This window comes from Pteronotus mesoamericanus, unplaced genomic scaffold, assembly GCF_021234165.1.
Source record: "Pteronotus mesoamericanus isolate MK-2021 breed Mesoamerican mustached bat unplaced genomic scaffold, CSHL_Meso_final contig_169, whole genome shotgun sequence".
In the NCBI taxonomy this organism is placed as follows: Eukaryota; Metazoa; Chordata; class Mammalia; order Chiroptera; family Mormoopidae; genus Pteronotus; species Pteronotus mesoamericanus.
In genome coordinates, this window is record NW_026555068.1 from 28581394 (window position 1) to 28594679 (window position 13286).

Here is a 13286-nt window from a genome sequence, read left to right on the forward strand (position 1 = left end):
ACCACCGGGAGGACACTAGCCGTGCGCGCTGTCCACCCCAGCCATCGTCCCAGAGAGACGTGAGAACTCCGGGCAGGCGCTCCCGCTGCGACGCAGTCTGCGCTTGCCCAGACGTTGCGCGCTTGACCCCCGGTCGCTGGGACCCCGTAGGGCCTTCAGAGGACGTCTAAACGGTGCAGGGTAGGGCCGCCCAGCCCCCCAGCGCCCGGGCTGGGCTCACTGCAGCGCAGCCAGGTGGCCCCGCGTCGCCCAATCCCCTTTAGAGAGGACTCGGGGTCCGGGGCACACGCCCTCGCTGGGGCCGGGGACTCGGCGGGGCCGGGCACCTGCCTCCGAGCGCCGTCCCCCCTGGGGAGCCGAGGCCGCACCCCCAGTCCGCTTCCCCGTGCGCAGCCCGAGTGTCAGGCGGGCTGCACAGCCTTCATCCGAGTCAGCCGGGGCACCCCACGTAAGCAGCCCCCGAGGGCCCGACCGACCCCGGAGCCAGGCTAGGCCTGCAAGCCCCGCTGGGCACGTCAGAAAGTCACTCAGGGCCTGGCGTGGCACCTCCGTGGGCCCCGAGGGCCCGGAGGGCCCGCGGCCGCATGTGGACATCCCACGGGCCGCTTCCCGGGGAGCGTCAGGTCCCCCGGGGAGGCTGGGGAGGCGCTTTCTGGAAGCTGCCCTCGCTCTGCAGCGGCAAAGCAGCTCTTGGTGGCGGAAGCGGCAGAGCTGGCTCCGTCTCCCCTCGTCCTGAACCGGTTCGCTCCGCCTGGGCGGCGCGGGGCTGGTTTTCATGGCGGGGAGCGCACATGGAGAGCTGGGTCAGCCTCGTCCTTCAGGGGCCGGCTCCCCGCGGTGCCCCCCCCGCCCCGCCCGCTTCAGGATGTTCGCCCGCGCCCAGCGGCGGGTGGTGAGAAGGGTCGATGTTCACTAATGGCTGGCTATTGATCTCGCCACCCGTCTGTTCTTGAAAGCGTTTTTTATTTTGCAATCACAGTGGACATGCGACACGGTACCAGTTTCCGGCGCCCGCTCCAGGGGCGGCCCCCCACGGCCCACCCGGCGGCATCTGGCGGAGCTGCCCGAACGCCCCTGACCGCTTGTTCCCTTAAAATGAAAGCTGCCCTGGCGGGGGGCGTTTCGTCTTACAGCCGCTGCGCCACCTCGTGCCTGTGGCAGTGCAGACGGGGCGAGGGGAGGCAGGGCTTTCCTTTTAGAAAAAGGACAATTCCTGCCCCCGCAGTGCCCGCGGGTGCGCGGGCACAGGGCCGCTCCTACCTCACCTGAGCGGCTGCCCGTGGGCAGCCCCAGGCTCCCAGTCAGCGAACGAGGCCGGTGCAGGAGGGCCTCCATGTTAACACGCCCGCGCACGCAGGTTCCAGACGGAGGTGAACTACGACACCCTGGAGGTGCGGGACGGGCCGGCCAGCTCGTCGCCGCTGATCGGGGAGTTCCACGGCACGCAGGCGCCACAGTTCCTGCTCAGCACCGGCAACTCCCTGCGCCTGCTCTTCTCCACGGACAGCAGCCGCGCCAGCGTGGGCTTCCTCATCCGCTACGAGAGTGAGTCCGGCCCGCGCCCCCCCCCCCCCCGTCCTCCTGGGCCCTGGCCCCCGCGCCCCCTGTCCCCTGTGCCCCTGTCCCTGATGTGCCCCATCCCCCTGCGCCGACCGGGCGCCCCTGAGCTCAGGACAGTGGGCTCATTCCCGGCGGGCAGGTGGCTCCGCACTGCATGTCCCTGGGAACCAGCAGGAACATAAAGTATTAAAAGGGGGGCAATAGAGTGAGAAAGAGAGAGAGAAACTGAGAGAAGGCTTAGACTTCATTTAATGCATCTTTATTGGTTTTCCAATGAGGGACAGAGAAATTGAGAAGGGAAGACGTGATCCGCGTCTGCCCTGTCATGTGAGGGATCATGGGCACATGTACGTAGCATGACAACACATCTCTCTGCGGCAGCACATGGTCACACATTAGAAAATGTGTTTTTTACACGGAGAGATCATCGGACCCGCTTGCGTCACGTTCCCGGTCTGACTCCGTCCGGGGAGCTTCGCGCGCCTCCCGGCTCAGATCTTCTCGCTCCGCGCACCAGAGAGGTCCTTACACGATGCGTTTTTTGGGCTTTTAGGTGTGACTCTAGAGTCAGACTCTTGCCTTGATCCAGGGATCCCCGTGAATGGGCGTCGGCACGGCAGCCACTTCGGAATCAGGTCCACGGTGACCTTCAGCTGCGACCCTGGGTACACGCTCAGCGACGACCAGCCCCTGGTCTGCGAGAGGAGCCACCAGTGGAACCGCGCGCTGCCCAGCTGCGACGGTAGGTGGCGCCCGCCCCACGGCCGCTCGTGATAAAGGCAGGGGCGCTGGAGGCTCACCTGGCTGGCAGGGTGGCTGTGTCGCAGGAGGTGGTTTAATACCGCGGAGGGGGTTCTATTTGACGAGGTTACAGCTTCCAGAGCAGCCTCCGTTCAGCGTTTGAAACATACCTAGCAAATGTTTTCCGATAGGTAGAGCGTCAGCTTAGCAATGCAGAAGGGAAGAGTACGGGCTGTCTCCCCCAACGCCCCAGCGCACAGAGCTGCGCCGTATGCATGGCCCAGCACGTGGCCCAGCGCGTGGCCTCTGTGGAAGGCAGTGTGTGAGACGCGGTAGTAAACGTGCTAAACGTGCAGATCCCATGTCCCCGGCCCCGGTTTTCCTCTGGCCCAGGACCGGCCACCGACAACTCCCTCGGCGTCCACTCAGCCGCCCTGTTTCCTCCGACCTTAGCTGCTGGCGCTGAAACCCCCAGGCTCTAGCCCGGGACCCGCACTCAATCGCGCACGGCTTCTACCCCGAGCCCTCCCTCCTTCAGACCCGTCCCCTGGAGCACAGGCCGGGGGCCCAGGGGCCACGCCCGCCTTCCTGCGCGGGCGTCCACTCGGCATCGAGTTTCACGCGTCCATCGCTGACTAGGCCACGGTCCACACAGCCTCTCCCAGACTCTTCCTCCACCCTCAGTCACTTCACACTCAGGCTTCACAGCTCCCGGTCACCCCGGTCCTTCTTTCTGTCCCGGTGCCCACATGCCGTCACGAGAAGGCCCCCCGGCTGTACCTCCAGACCCCAGCCGGGCCTGGCCGCCTCCCGCTGCCTCCGCCGCCCGGCCACGCCCCGGGCCCTGCCGCTCCGCTGCCCTCCCCCCCATTCTGCCAGGGCAGCCGGCCAGCTACGCGCCGCTCGAGGGTGTGTTATTCGGGCCGCCGTTGTGAGCGGCACTGTCCAGTAACGCCGTCTCCTTATTTAAGCCCTGTGCGGAGGCTACATCCACGGGAAGAGCGGCACGGTCCTCTCTCCGGGGTTTCCGGACTTCTACCCCAACTCCCTCAACTGCACGTGGACCATCGAAGTCTCCCACGGAAAAGGTAAGGACGCGGCGCGGGCTCAAACGCGCTGCGTGGCTGACCAGACAGGTGCACAGAGGCGGAGGGGTTCACACACGAGCAAGATGATGACTTCCCTCGTGTGTATTGCAGTTTATCCGTTCCTGTTTGCTTTCATAAGATTTTAGAAGAACAATGGTCTTTAAAAGAGTAGTGCTGCAAGCAGAAGTCGATTTACTGTCTTACTCCCTGGTTATCAGATAACCTGGGTCTGTGCATGTGAACGTAAGCTTGAAATTGGGCATAACGGTAAGAAAAAGAGGCAGCAAAGATTGCTTAATATGTGAGTGTCGGTTAAATGAAAGGAGATAAGAGGGAATGAACGGGACTTTGGACTCCCATGGAAGCTCTAGGGTGCCTCTTGGTGCTGGCGTGGACCCTGCGTTGCCAGGATCATCACCTGTGATAAGTCTCTCAGCTTCGCAGAGTCCGGGGAAGGCTCGCGGAGCAGTTTACATTCACTCGCTTTAGGGACAGGTGATGCAGAGGCCAGGGAAACGTTCGTTTTGTGCAAGAAATGAAGTTTATGAACATTCGGTTAAGGAACATGTCAAGGTTTTATTTGACCTTACTTTTTTGTATGTCTAAACTTGCCATTCGTAACAAAGTGCTTTGGAATTTGGGTCGCGGGAACATCATGCCGAGTTTATCTTTCCGCTCAGACCTGAGCTCGGCTCGATGCTAAACCGACGCCTTTTATCCCGCGTGCGAGTGAGGCTACGGCCTTGGGAGGGCGGGCCAGCCAGGGTTTGGCCTTGAAGGAAGTGAAGAGCGGAGGAAACAGAGCAGGAGCGGCCACGGTTCTGTCCTCTTAAGTTCAAGTGTTGGTGTCAAAATGAACCTGGTCACAGTTCATTTCCTTCGCGTGGCTCTGGGAATCGGGAACCAGCACCCTGTGTGCACAGGGAACAGGGGAGCAGGCAGGGGGCGGGGCCGCGGGGACGTCTCCCTGGGTGTGCGGGTGGCTGTGCGCCCCGGACGGCCGGCGGGGGCTCCCCAAAGGGTGCGGGCGCGGGGTCGGCGGGAGGGCCGTCCAGCTCTCAGTGCCGCTGCCTCCCAAGGGGCCTGGTGGCCGCGGCCGCAGGCGGCCCCCCACCGGCCCCGCGGGGCCTCTGCGTCCCTGCCTCTGTCCACCCACCTGCATCTCTGTCTGCGCCTCTGTCTGCGCCTCCGTCTGCATCTGCATCTGCATCTGCATCTCTGTCTGCGCCTCTGTCTGCGTCGGTATCTGCATCTCTATCTCTGTCTGCGCCTCCGTCTAAACGTATGTGCACTTTTATACATTCTCCCGCGTCTCCTCCTTGTGGCTGTTTGTTCGGCTCTTTTCCTTCTTTCCGAAGTCCCCTCCCTTTCTCCCCGTTGCCTGGGTCTCCATTTCAAACCCCAGGGGAGATTCCCAGGTTGGGATGACATTTCGACGTAACACTGATGTCGCCGGGCCCCGAAGGGTGCGCCCCGCAGCGGCGGGCCTCCCTCTGCGGCTCCCGCGTGCGCTGCCGGCCGGCTCTCACCTCCCCCCCCACCGCCCCCTCTCAGGAGTGCAGATGACATTCCACACCTTCCACCTGGAGAGCGCGCACGACTACCTGCTGGTCGCGGAGGACGGCAGCTTCTCGGAGCCCGTGGCCCGGCTGACGGGCTCGGTGCTGCCGCACAGCGTCAAGGCGGGTTTGTTTGGGGACTTCACGGCCCAGCTGCGCTTCATCTCGGACTTCTCCGTCTCCTACGAGGGCTTCAACATCACCTTCTCAGGTACGCCGGGCCCGCCTGCTGCTTCCCGCGGTGGCAGCGCCGGGCGGGGATATGGGCGCAGGCGTGGGGGTGCGGGCGCTGCAGGGGAGCGGCCGGCAGAGGACGAGCGGGGTCGTCTCGAGGGGGCGGCCGAACACCTTGGAGCAGGAAGGTGGCTGCACACCACCCAGCAAAGCCACTTTGCAAACCCTCAGCAGGAGGTCGCTAGTACCACGCTCTCTTCCTAAAAAGCCGTCCCGCTCACGCCTTGGCGTCGGCTTTCTCCGAACCCCGGTGGAGACGGTCCGTGTCAGGGGGCACATTCGGGACCGCCGCGCCCGGTCATTTTGGCTTCTGCCCCCCACCCCGCCCCTCGGAGGCCGGGGCTGGCTCGTCGCGGTCGGGGTGAAACAAACACACGGAGCCGCAGAGCCGAGGACGAGCTCCTGCCCTGCCCCCGGGCGGCTGCCCAGCGCCAAAGCGACAGCCCGCCCTGCGCGGCCTTTCTCTTCTCGGCTGTGAGGCGTCGGCCGCGTGTGGGGGGGTCTGTGCTGCTTCCGGCCTTATCTGCACGGGTTCAGCCATTGCACTTGCGCGGCTCTGTGAATGGCATAATGTTTTTTTACAGATGAAGCAACACAGACCGTTAACGGATCAAACAAGCACGAGATAAATTGAATCGCACAAGGGCTTGGTGTTCCGAGAGCGTAGGACGGCCGTGTCTCAGTGACACCCCGGCCGGGGTGGGGGACGCGGTGCCCGGTCACTCGGGCGTCAGCAACGCCAGGGTCTGGTGTCCTTTCGCACAGCCATCCCCAAGGCCCCTCCTCACAGGCGGCGGCTCCTCCCCTTCAGTCCCCGAATTCCCTCAGGACTCCTGACGCCACCAAACAGGATCCGTGTTAGGACATCGGAGCCCTAACTGCAGCTCCCGCTCTGGACCAGGCTCCTGGCGGGGCGTTGGCTGCGCCCCGCCTCCCGGCCCCGCCCGCCCGCCGGCCCTGCGCCGCGCACGTCCCCAGCGTCGGAACGGACGCTTCATCGGTGGACACTGCACGGTCGCTAACGACGTCCCGAGTACAGCCTGTCTTTTCTGCAGCTTCACTGAGGTGGGATCGACAAGTGGAAAGAGAACCTTAACAAAAGATCTCTTACGGATTCTAGGATGTTCTGGACTATTTTATACTCGCTGAGATTAGCACCAACCAAACCATTTGTTTCCATCTCACGTTGTTGACTCTTCCTGGCATTTCATCGCGTGGGTGGGGCTTTTCGGGCGGGCTCAGGCGGCTGGGTTTCTTGAGAGCCTCCTGAGACCTGTGGTAATCGCTACACCGGCCGCTCCTCCTCCCGAAGACTCAAGTGGCCTCCCAGGAACACCTGAGCCCCTTCCCCCCTCCCCCGGCGGAGCTCAGCGCCACCGCGGAGTGTGGCCCCCGTCCCTGCTTCCATCCGGGCGCACCACGAGTTTCTGTAGGATGGTCAGGGGCAGCAGGCGTCAGGGAGGCCGGGCTGCGATCTTCTCCGTCCAGGGCCCCCAGCCTCGCCGTGTCTCTGGGCTGCGCATGGAGAGGAAGCATTGTCTTGGGCCGCCCATGAAATATGCAAACCCTAATGAAAACTGACGAACAAAGGAAAGGTTTTAAGTAAATTTACGGTTCTGTGTGGGGCCGCGTTCACAGCCGTCCGGGGCCGCGGCTGGACACCCCGCCACACAGACGCCTCTCTCGAGTCGGCGGTTCGCACCCACCCGCGTCGCCGGGGTCCTGGCCCCCAGCACTGAGCTGGCAGGTAGCCTTCTGGTCCCCTCGGAGCGAGCGTGACTCCAGGGCTCGCCGGTCTCTAAGCTCGCAGAAGAACGAGCAAGCAAACAACGACAGCAAAACCCGCCTTTCCGGTCTTCATAGCTTTGGGGGAGGTTTGAAAACCCTGTTAAACGGTAAAATGAATGGGGGAACAGTTTTTGAACATGTGGAACCGTCGTCCGCCCCTGACCTGAGGGACGCGGCCGTGCAGGCCGCCCCGCACCCAGCCTCGCCTGCGCTGCCCCGCAAACTCAGACGGCGTCTTGAGTCCAGCGCCCCTTCGGCTGCAGAGGCAGTTCCGAAGGGGGCCTGCCCTTTGGGTCTGCGAAAGGAATAACGCCCCCTAAACGGTCTTTGCCTGGAAACTGGGTGCAAATAGTCCCCAGGGACCCTTGTACGATGCAGGCGATTTCTTAAATGTTCAAGTAAGCAGGGCACGTGGAGCGAGTACGCTCCTGGGGGCTTCCTGGTGTCTGTGTGCAGTCGGCGCCCTTCGGTGTCAGGCTGCCCCTGGCCGTCTCAGAGGGTCCCACTGGGGCGACCTCTCGGACCACGTCTCCCAGGGAGTCCCCGCAGACCCCGACAGGCACCCTGGGGAAACGGCCCCCCGCCCCGCTGTCCGCAGGTGCTTCCAAGGAGGCGAGCCTGGCGCTGCCGCCCGAGCGGCTGTCCCTGGCGCTGGCCGGATGCTGACCGGCCCCCCTGCGTCCCCGCGGCGTCCGCCCCGCCCGCCCCACACTTCTCTGTGGTCCGGCGTCCTGAACGCCTGCTTCCGGTGGCTTCCCGTCACGTCACGGCCATTCTCTGGGAAAGAGGAGAGTTCAGACAGCTCGGCGCCTTTCCATTCCGGCCTCCTCTTCATCCAAAGGCGTTTTCGTTGTTCTCCTGACTAAGCGCCTTCCCTCCGGCCCGGACGCCGTGCACAGCACGCGCTCACGCCGGGCTGTGCGAACACGCCCAGCGAAGGGCCGTCGGTCGCGGTGGGTCCATGGAACACGAGAGGCGCGGCACGAACTAGCGTCAGATCGCCATCTTTTCGGCAAGAGTTTTCAGTGGTTTACAAAGAAATGAGAAACTAGGATGTGAGGTGAGCGTCTGCGGCCCATCCTGCGGAAGAGCGGCATCCGGAAGAGGAGGGCAGAGCTTCTTGGACGGTGATGTCCTTATTTTAGCATTTCTCCGAGATCCCATCATGATGCTTCGGTTGCTCTTTCCAGGAATACGTGTTGAGTCGAGTATAAAGACACCATCTCTTTTTTTTTCTTGTTGGGTCATGCTAACAATAAGGCAAATTAATGGGCCCATTTCCAGGGTAGCCAAAGACTTTTGACTCTGTTAGAGATCCGGAGCGGCTTTTTCACCGGAATGAAAAGCAGGACGAAGGGAACATAAAAGGCCTGCCCCGTAGATGCTGCCCGAGGGGCGAGGTGGAGGAGGAGCCGGGCAGGAGGCCCCCCGGCCGCGGGGCTGAGAGGCGGTGGCTCCGTGCGCGAGTGGTGGAGGCCGGAAGGGCTGGGCTCGAAAGTGCCAGGACAGACGGGTGCGTTGGACGTAATATGTGCGCTGAGAACCGTGAAACCAAACCGTAGAGTTCAGGAGAGCTGGAAAGATGATAGCTGGGAATCCGAGAGCGGGGCCGATGGTTTTTAGAAATACAGCACGGTCTCCCCCAAAAGAGAATTCCCATCCTCTCGTTTACCCTCTTCAAAGCTCCCGCCGTCCCGCCAGGCCCCCGCGGTGGCTCCTGGGCGCGTGGCCCGCGGAGTGACACTGTGTGACTCCGACTGGGCGGCACCTGCCGGGGAGCAGCCGGAGGATGCTGAACGGGCAGACACACCCTCTCTCCCCAACCTTCCACCGACAGAGACACAGCGGCCGCGCGCAGACAGGGGCCGGGGACAGTCAAGGCGCCGCTGTGTCCGAACCCAGCGCCCAGGGCTGCGGGCTCAGGGACGAGGCAAACACGGATCGCTGTCCTCGGCAGCCGGTCCTGGTCTTGACCCCCTGGCAGCCGGACCCCGGGAGTTGCTCCTCTTACTGTGGCTTACCGTCCCTGAGCAGCCTGCACCCATCCAGAAGCTGGCAGGGTATCTGACGCCGCCTTTCAGCAGAACGCGGTTCACAGGTGGGAAACGGCGGGGGATCCCACAGCTCCTCCCCGCGGCTTGTTGCGGAGGTGACGTGGGGACAGACGCTTCCCGGGTGGGGCCTTTGCTGTCTCTGGGGCTTTGTGCTCCATGTCCCAGTGACTCAGCGCCACTGGAGAGGAGGACAGTAGCTGATCTTCGCCATTAGAAATAGTAAATAATCTCATGCAATGGGAGGGCCAGTTTGGACATGGTCCCTTCACTTCACTGTACGTGCGCAGTGCTGCAGCCCACGGCGTTTGCGGGGAGAGGTCTCGGCACGAAGACAGTGGCCCACGTAACAGCTGCCGCGGGCCGTGCACGAGCCCGTGCGTCTCGAGCCGTCGCTCACCGCAGCCGCTCTGGCCTTGCTGAGAGGCTTGGGGTGTCTGCCCCGGCCCCACGCGTCTGCTCTCTGTCTCTCTCCTGCGCAGAGTACGACCTCGAGCCCTGCGACGACCCGGGTGTCCCCGCGTTCAGCCGGAGAATCGGGTTCCACTTCGGAGTCGGGGACGCGCTGACCTTTTCCTGCTTCCCAGGGTATCGCTTAGAAGGCGCCACCACGCTCACCTGCCTGGGCGGGGGCCGCCGCGTGTGGAGCGCACCTCTGCCAAGGTGTGTGGGTAGGTGGTCACACGCTTTCATTTCATTCATCCGGGGACAGGGCGGGTGGCCAGGGCATGGGGGGCGCGGGCGGGGGAGCCCGGGCGCTGGGCGGGGCGCCAGCCCCTGGCTGTGCTTGTCCGTCTGGAAGGCCCGCGCCTTTCAGCTCTGAAACGTCATGGCCGAAGGAGGGGAAACTCAAGCGTCAACCATATTTATAAAGGGAAGAAAGAGACAAAGCGACGGCCGGAAGCCACGCGGTAACACCACCACCTTCGACTGTTGTGGTGATGGAACCCAGGGAGCCTCGCCCTGGCTGGGGCGGCTCGGTGGGTTGGACCGAAGGGCCGCTGGTTCCATTCCCAGTCCGGGCACAGGCCTCGGCTGCAGGCCAGGTCCCCAGCAGGGGGCGTGCGAGAGGCAACCACACAGGGATGTTTCTCTCCCTCTCTTTCTCCCTCCCTTCCCTGCTCTCTAAAAATAAATACAATCTTAAATTTAAAAAAGTAATCCATCAGGGAGTCTGTCCCAGTACAAGGGCAGTGACAGGGTGAAGCCTGTGCCTTGCGGTGCCTCTGGCCCGCTCTGCCGGGGACAGGACGGAAATCTGAACCCCGAACGAGCTTTTCCAGGGCGTCCGTGCGGGACTCGGGAACGCCTCTGTGTCAGTCCGCCCACACCTGAAAGAGAAGCGTCCAATTTACTGACCGGCCTTCACGTAAGATCAGAAAGGGACGGCGGCCGCAGCCACACTCGTCCGGGGGGTCGGGGGCCTGGAGGGCTGGTCACAGGTGCATACCGGCGAGTGAATCGTGGCTGCCGCTTCACTTAGGGTGTGTATCTTGTCTCAGTGTGAGAAATAGGAGCTCCGATACGAGTGCGGATTTCAGTCCTGGGGAGCCCGCGTGAAGTGGGGTGTAGGGACAGCCCCCTGTCGCTGGCCCCCAAGGGACCAGTGAACAGTCCCCAGAGGAGGATCTGTCACGGGGCTAATGAATTCCCCACCCTTACTGTTGCTGTTGGCTGCAAGCCTGCCCGTCCTCAGCACCACTTAGCCCGACCCGCTTTTCAAAGGCCCTAGAGTCCGGATCCTGGTCAAAGGAGGCGGAAGCCCATCTTCAGGCTGATTCTCCCCTTCCCCGCATCCACACGCTGGCGCCGGCCCCCCGGCCCTGCCTCCCTGCCTCACGGTTGCAACCTCCCCCGCGAGCTCCCCTCGCGCTCCGGGCGACCTGCTGGCTGCTGGCCCCGTGGCTGCCGTGCCTCCGAGGCTCCTTCTTGCAAACAGGAAATGGCTCAGTGGTTTGACTTCCGCCTCCTTCCCTTTGTTGGTCGCCATCAAATTCGATTCTGAATAAAAATCCCCAACATGTGTGACTGGGGTTCCTCTTCTGGTTGTCAGAACCCAACGCGTCCCTCTTCCTCTTCACGTCTGCTGTTTTTAACACGTTGGAAACCCCCTTCCCCACCCACACGGCAGCCGGAGAGGGACACTTTTTTGCTTTGCTGGTTTGATGCCTGTTCATTTATTTTGGCCTTTAAGTTAAAAACACCCTCTTTCTTCGGGAAAGAAAAGGAGAGACAGAATAACCCCCCCGGCCCACGCATCGCTGCGTTTCCCAAGGAGGGCATTTACCGAGGGCGGCGCCGAGTCGGAGCCGCGGCTCTGCAGCCTCGGGCACCGGAGCCCCCGGGGCGCGGGCGGGAGGAGGGGCGCGCGCTGCCCAGAGACCCCGAGCCCCGGCCCGAGGACAGGGACCAGCACCGAGCTCGGGGACACACTGTTTACCGCTTTCTGCACGAAAGTGTGTTCTCAAAAAGTATTACCGCAGTGACACAGATTCATAAACAGCAGCAGCTGCAGCTGTCGCGTGGGAACCGCCGTCATACAGTCCCTTCCCTTGGCCACGTCCCCCGTTTCCACGGGCCCTCTCCCACCTCTTCCCCCTGCTCCGGCCAAGGCCTGCCCCGAGGTCCTCGCCTGAGCAGGGACAGGGACCGGCCACCCAGGCGCTCCCGCGGTGCCCCCCGACTCTGCTCCCAGCCCCTCCCCGTGAGGCCACGACGAGGCCCCAGCGCACAGACCCGACGAGCTGGTCACGGCTCCCCAGCCAGCGCTTCCCGTGCTGCTGTGGCCACAGCTGCGGGTGGGGGCTGATTTCACCAATTGTCACAGGAAGGCGGGGCGTCGGCGAGAAGGGAAGTGGCAGGAGCGGACGCACAGGCTGGCAGAGCCAGGCACCTGCGGGCCCGGAAGCTGCCGCCGAGCCCCCTCCCTCGCCCCCTGGCCAGCTGCGGGCGCCGACCTGCCGTGTCCAGCGACCAGGCGCATCGTCCGCAAACCGGCGCTCGCGAGGTGGAAAGTCTGAAAGTCGCGGTTCCTGGCGTGCAGGGCGGCCGGGAAACTGTTCGACGGGAAACCCCAGGGAGCTCCCTCGTCTCACACACGAGCGCGCCGCACGCCCGTGGCCGCACGCCTGCCCGGGTGCCCTGCGCACTCACAAGGAGCGACTGCACCAGTGAACGGGTCCGCTGGGCCCCCAGGACTTCGCAGCGGAGGGGGCCCGGCCACGTCCACGGGCGAGGGAGCCGGCGCGGCCAGGCTCGGGTGTGAGCCTGCGTCGGCTTTGCCTGGATTGACGGGGTTGATGCCAACGTGGGCACCGTGCAGTACCCCCGGGGGCAGGCAGAGGGCGCCCTGCGCCCGTGGCGCCGCAGGTCTGTCCTGAATTCCGGCCCCACGCCCAGGCCGCGCCCGCAGCAAAAATGCAGGGCGGCGTCGCCAGGGTGACAGCTGTGCCAGGACGGGCAACGGGCATCCCATGAGGCAGGAATGGGGCAGGGGCGGCCCTGTGAGGCCCAGGGAGACAGCAGGCGCGTGAGATTCACGGGTTGTTCTGGAACGCTTGGTGCGGTGGCACCCAGCTCCCGCCGAGCGGGGGGAGGAAACAGGGAAATCGTGACCGTGGGGCGGGTGGGGGCACCTTTCCTGGTCTTTAGCTGGTAAGACGCTAAAAGGAAAGCCGCCGATCTGGGAAAACGCGGGGGGCGCAGCTCGCGCCCAGAGAAGAGGGGCTGCCACGACTTTAACTCTTACCCGTGGGGGCCAGTCCTTCCATTCTGAATCCTCTTCCCTTTTCCGTGTCCCGTTTCTTTTAGCCGAATGCGGGGCGAGCGTCAGGGGCAACGAAGGGACGTTGCTGTCGCCCAACTTCCCGTCGAACTATGACAACAACCACGAATGTATCTATAAGATAGAAACAGAGGCGGGGAAGGGGATCCATTTGCAGGCGCGAAGCTTCCAGCTGGTCGAAGGGGACACGCTGAAGGTAACGAGAACCCCCTCCCGTGGGCGGCGCGGTCTGTCCATCGCCGGCACGGCTCCCTGTGGGCGCACACGCGTGTCTACACCAGCCCGTCTTTCAGTCTCTTCACTGAGCTGGGAGGGTGCCGTGCAGTGTCAGGCGAACTTTGAAATTCCGTATTTTGCCACGTATAAGGCTTACTTTTTTGCCCACATTTTCGAGGGAAAAAATAAGGATGCGCATTACAGGGTAGTTACCGGTACATAAAGTCTCCGGTCCCTCGCACCTCCTCTTGCGTTGGGGAATTAT

The 13286-nt window shown here is 63.4% G+C and overlaps 1 protein-coding gene across 1 annotated transcript in view; it reads left to right on the top strand.

Annotated features, from left to right (window-relative positions):
• Positions 1 to 13286, top strand: part of CSMD1 (CUB and Sushi multiple domains 1) — a 720682-nt gene that overhangs the window by 564948 nt on the left and 142448 nt on the right. Inside the window, exons 17-22 of the mRNA XM_054565852.1 lie at positions 1358 to 1545; positions 2114 to 2302; positions 3273 to 3389; positions 4944 to 5159; positions 9504 to 9692; positions 12832 to 13001. Of these exons, the coding sequence (XP_054421827.1) occupies positions 1358 to 1545; positions 2114 to 2302; positions 3273 to 3389; positions 4944 to 5159; positions 9504 to 9692; positions 12832 to 13001 (1069 nt within the window). The remainder of the gene's footprint in view (positions 1 to 1357; positions 1546 to 2113; positions 2303 to 3272; positions 3390 to 4943; positions 5160 to 9503; positions 9693 to 12831; positions 13002 to 13286) is intronic.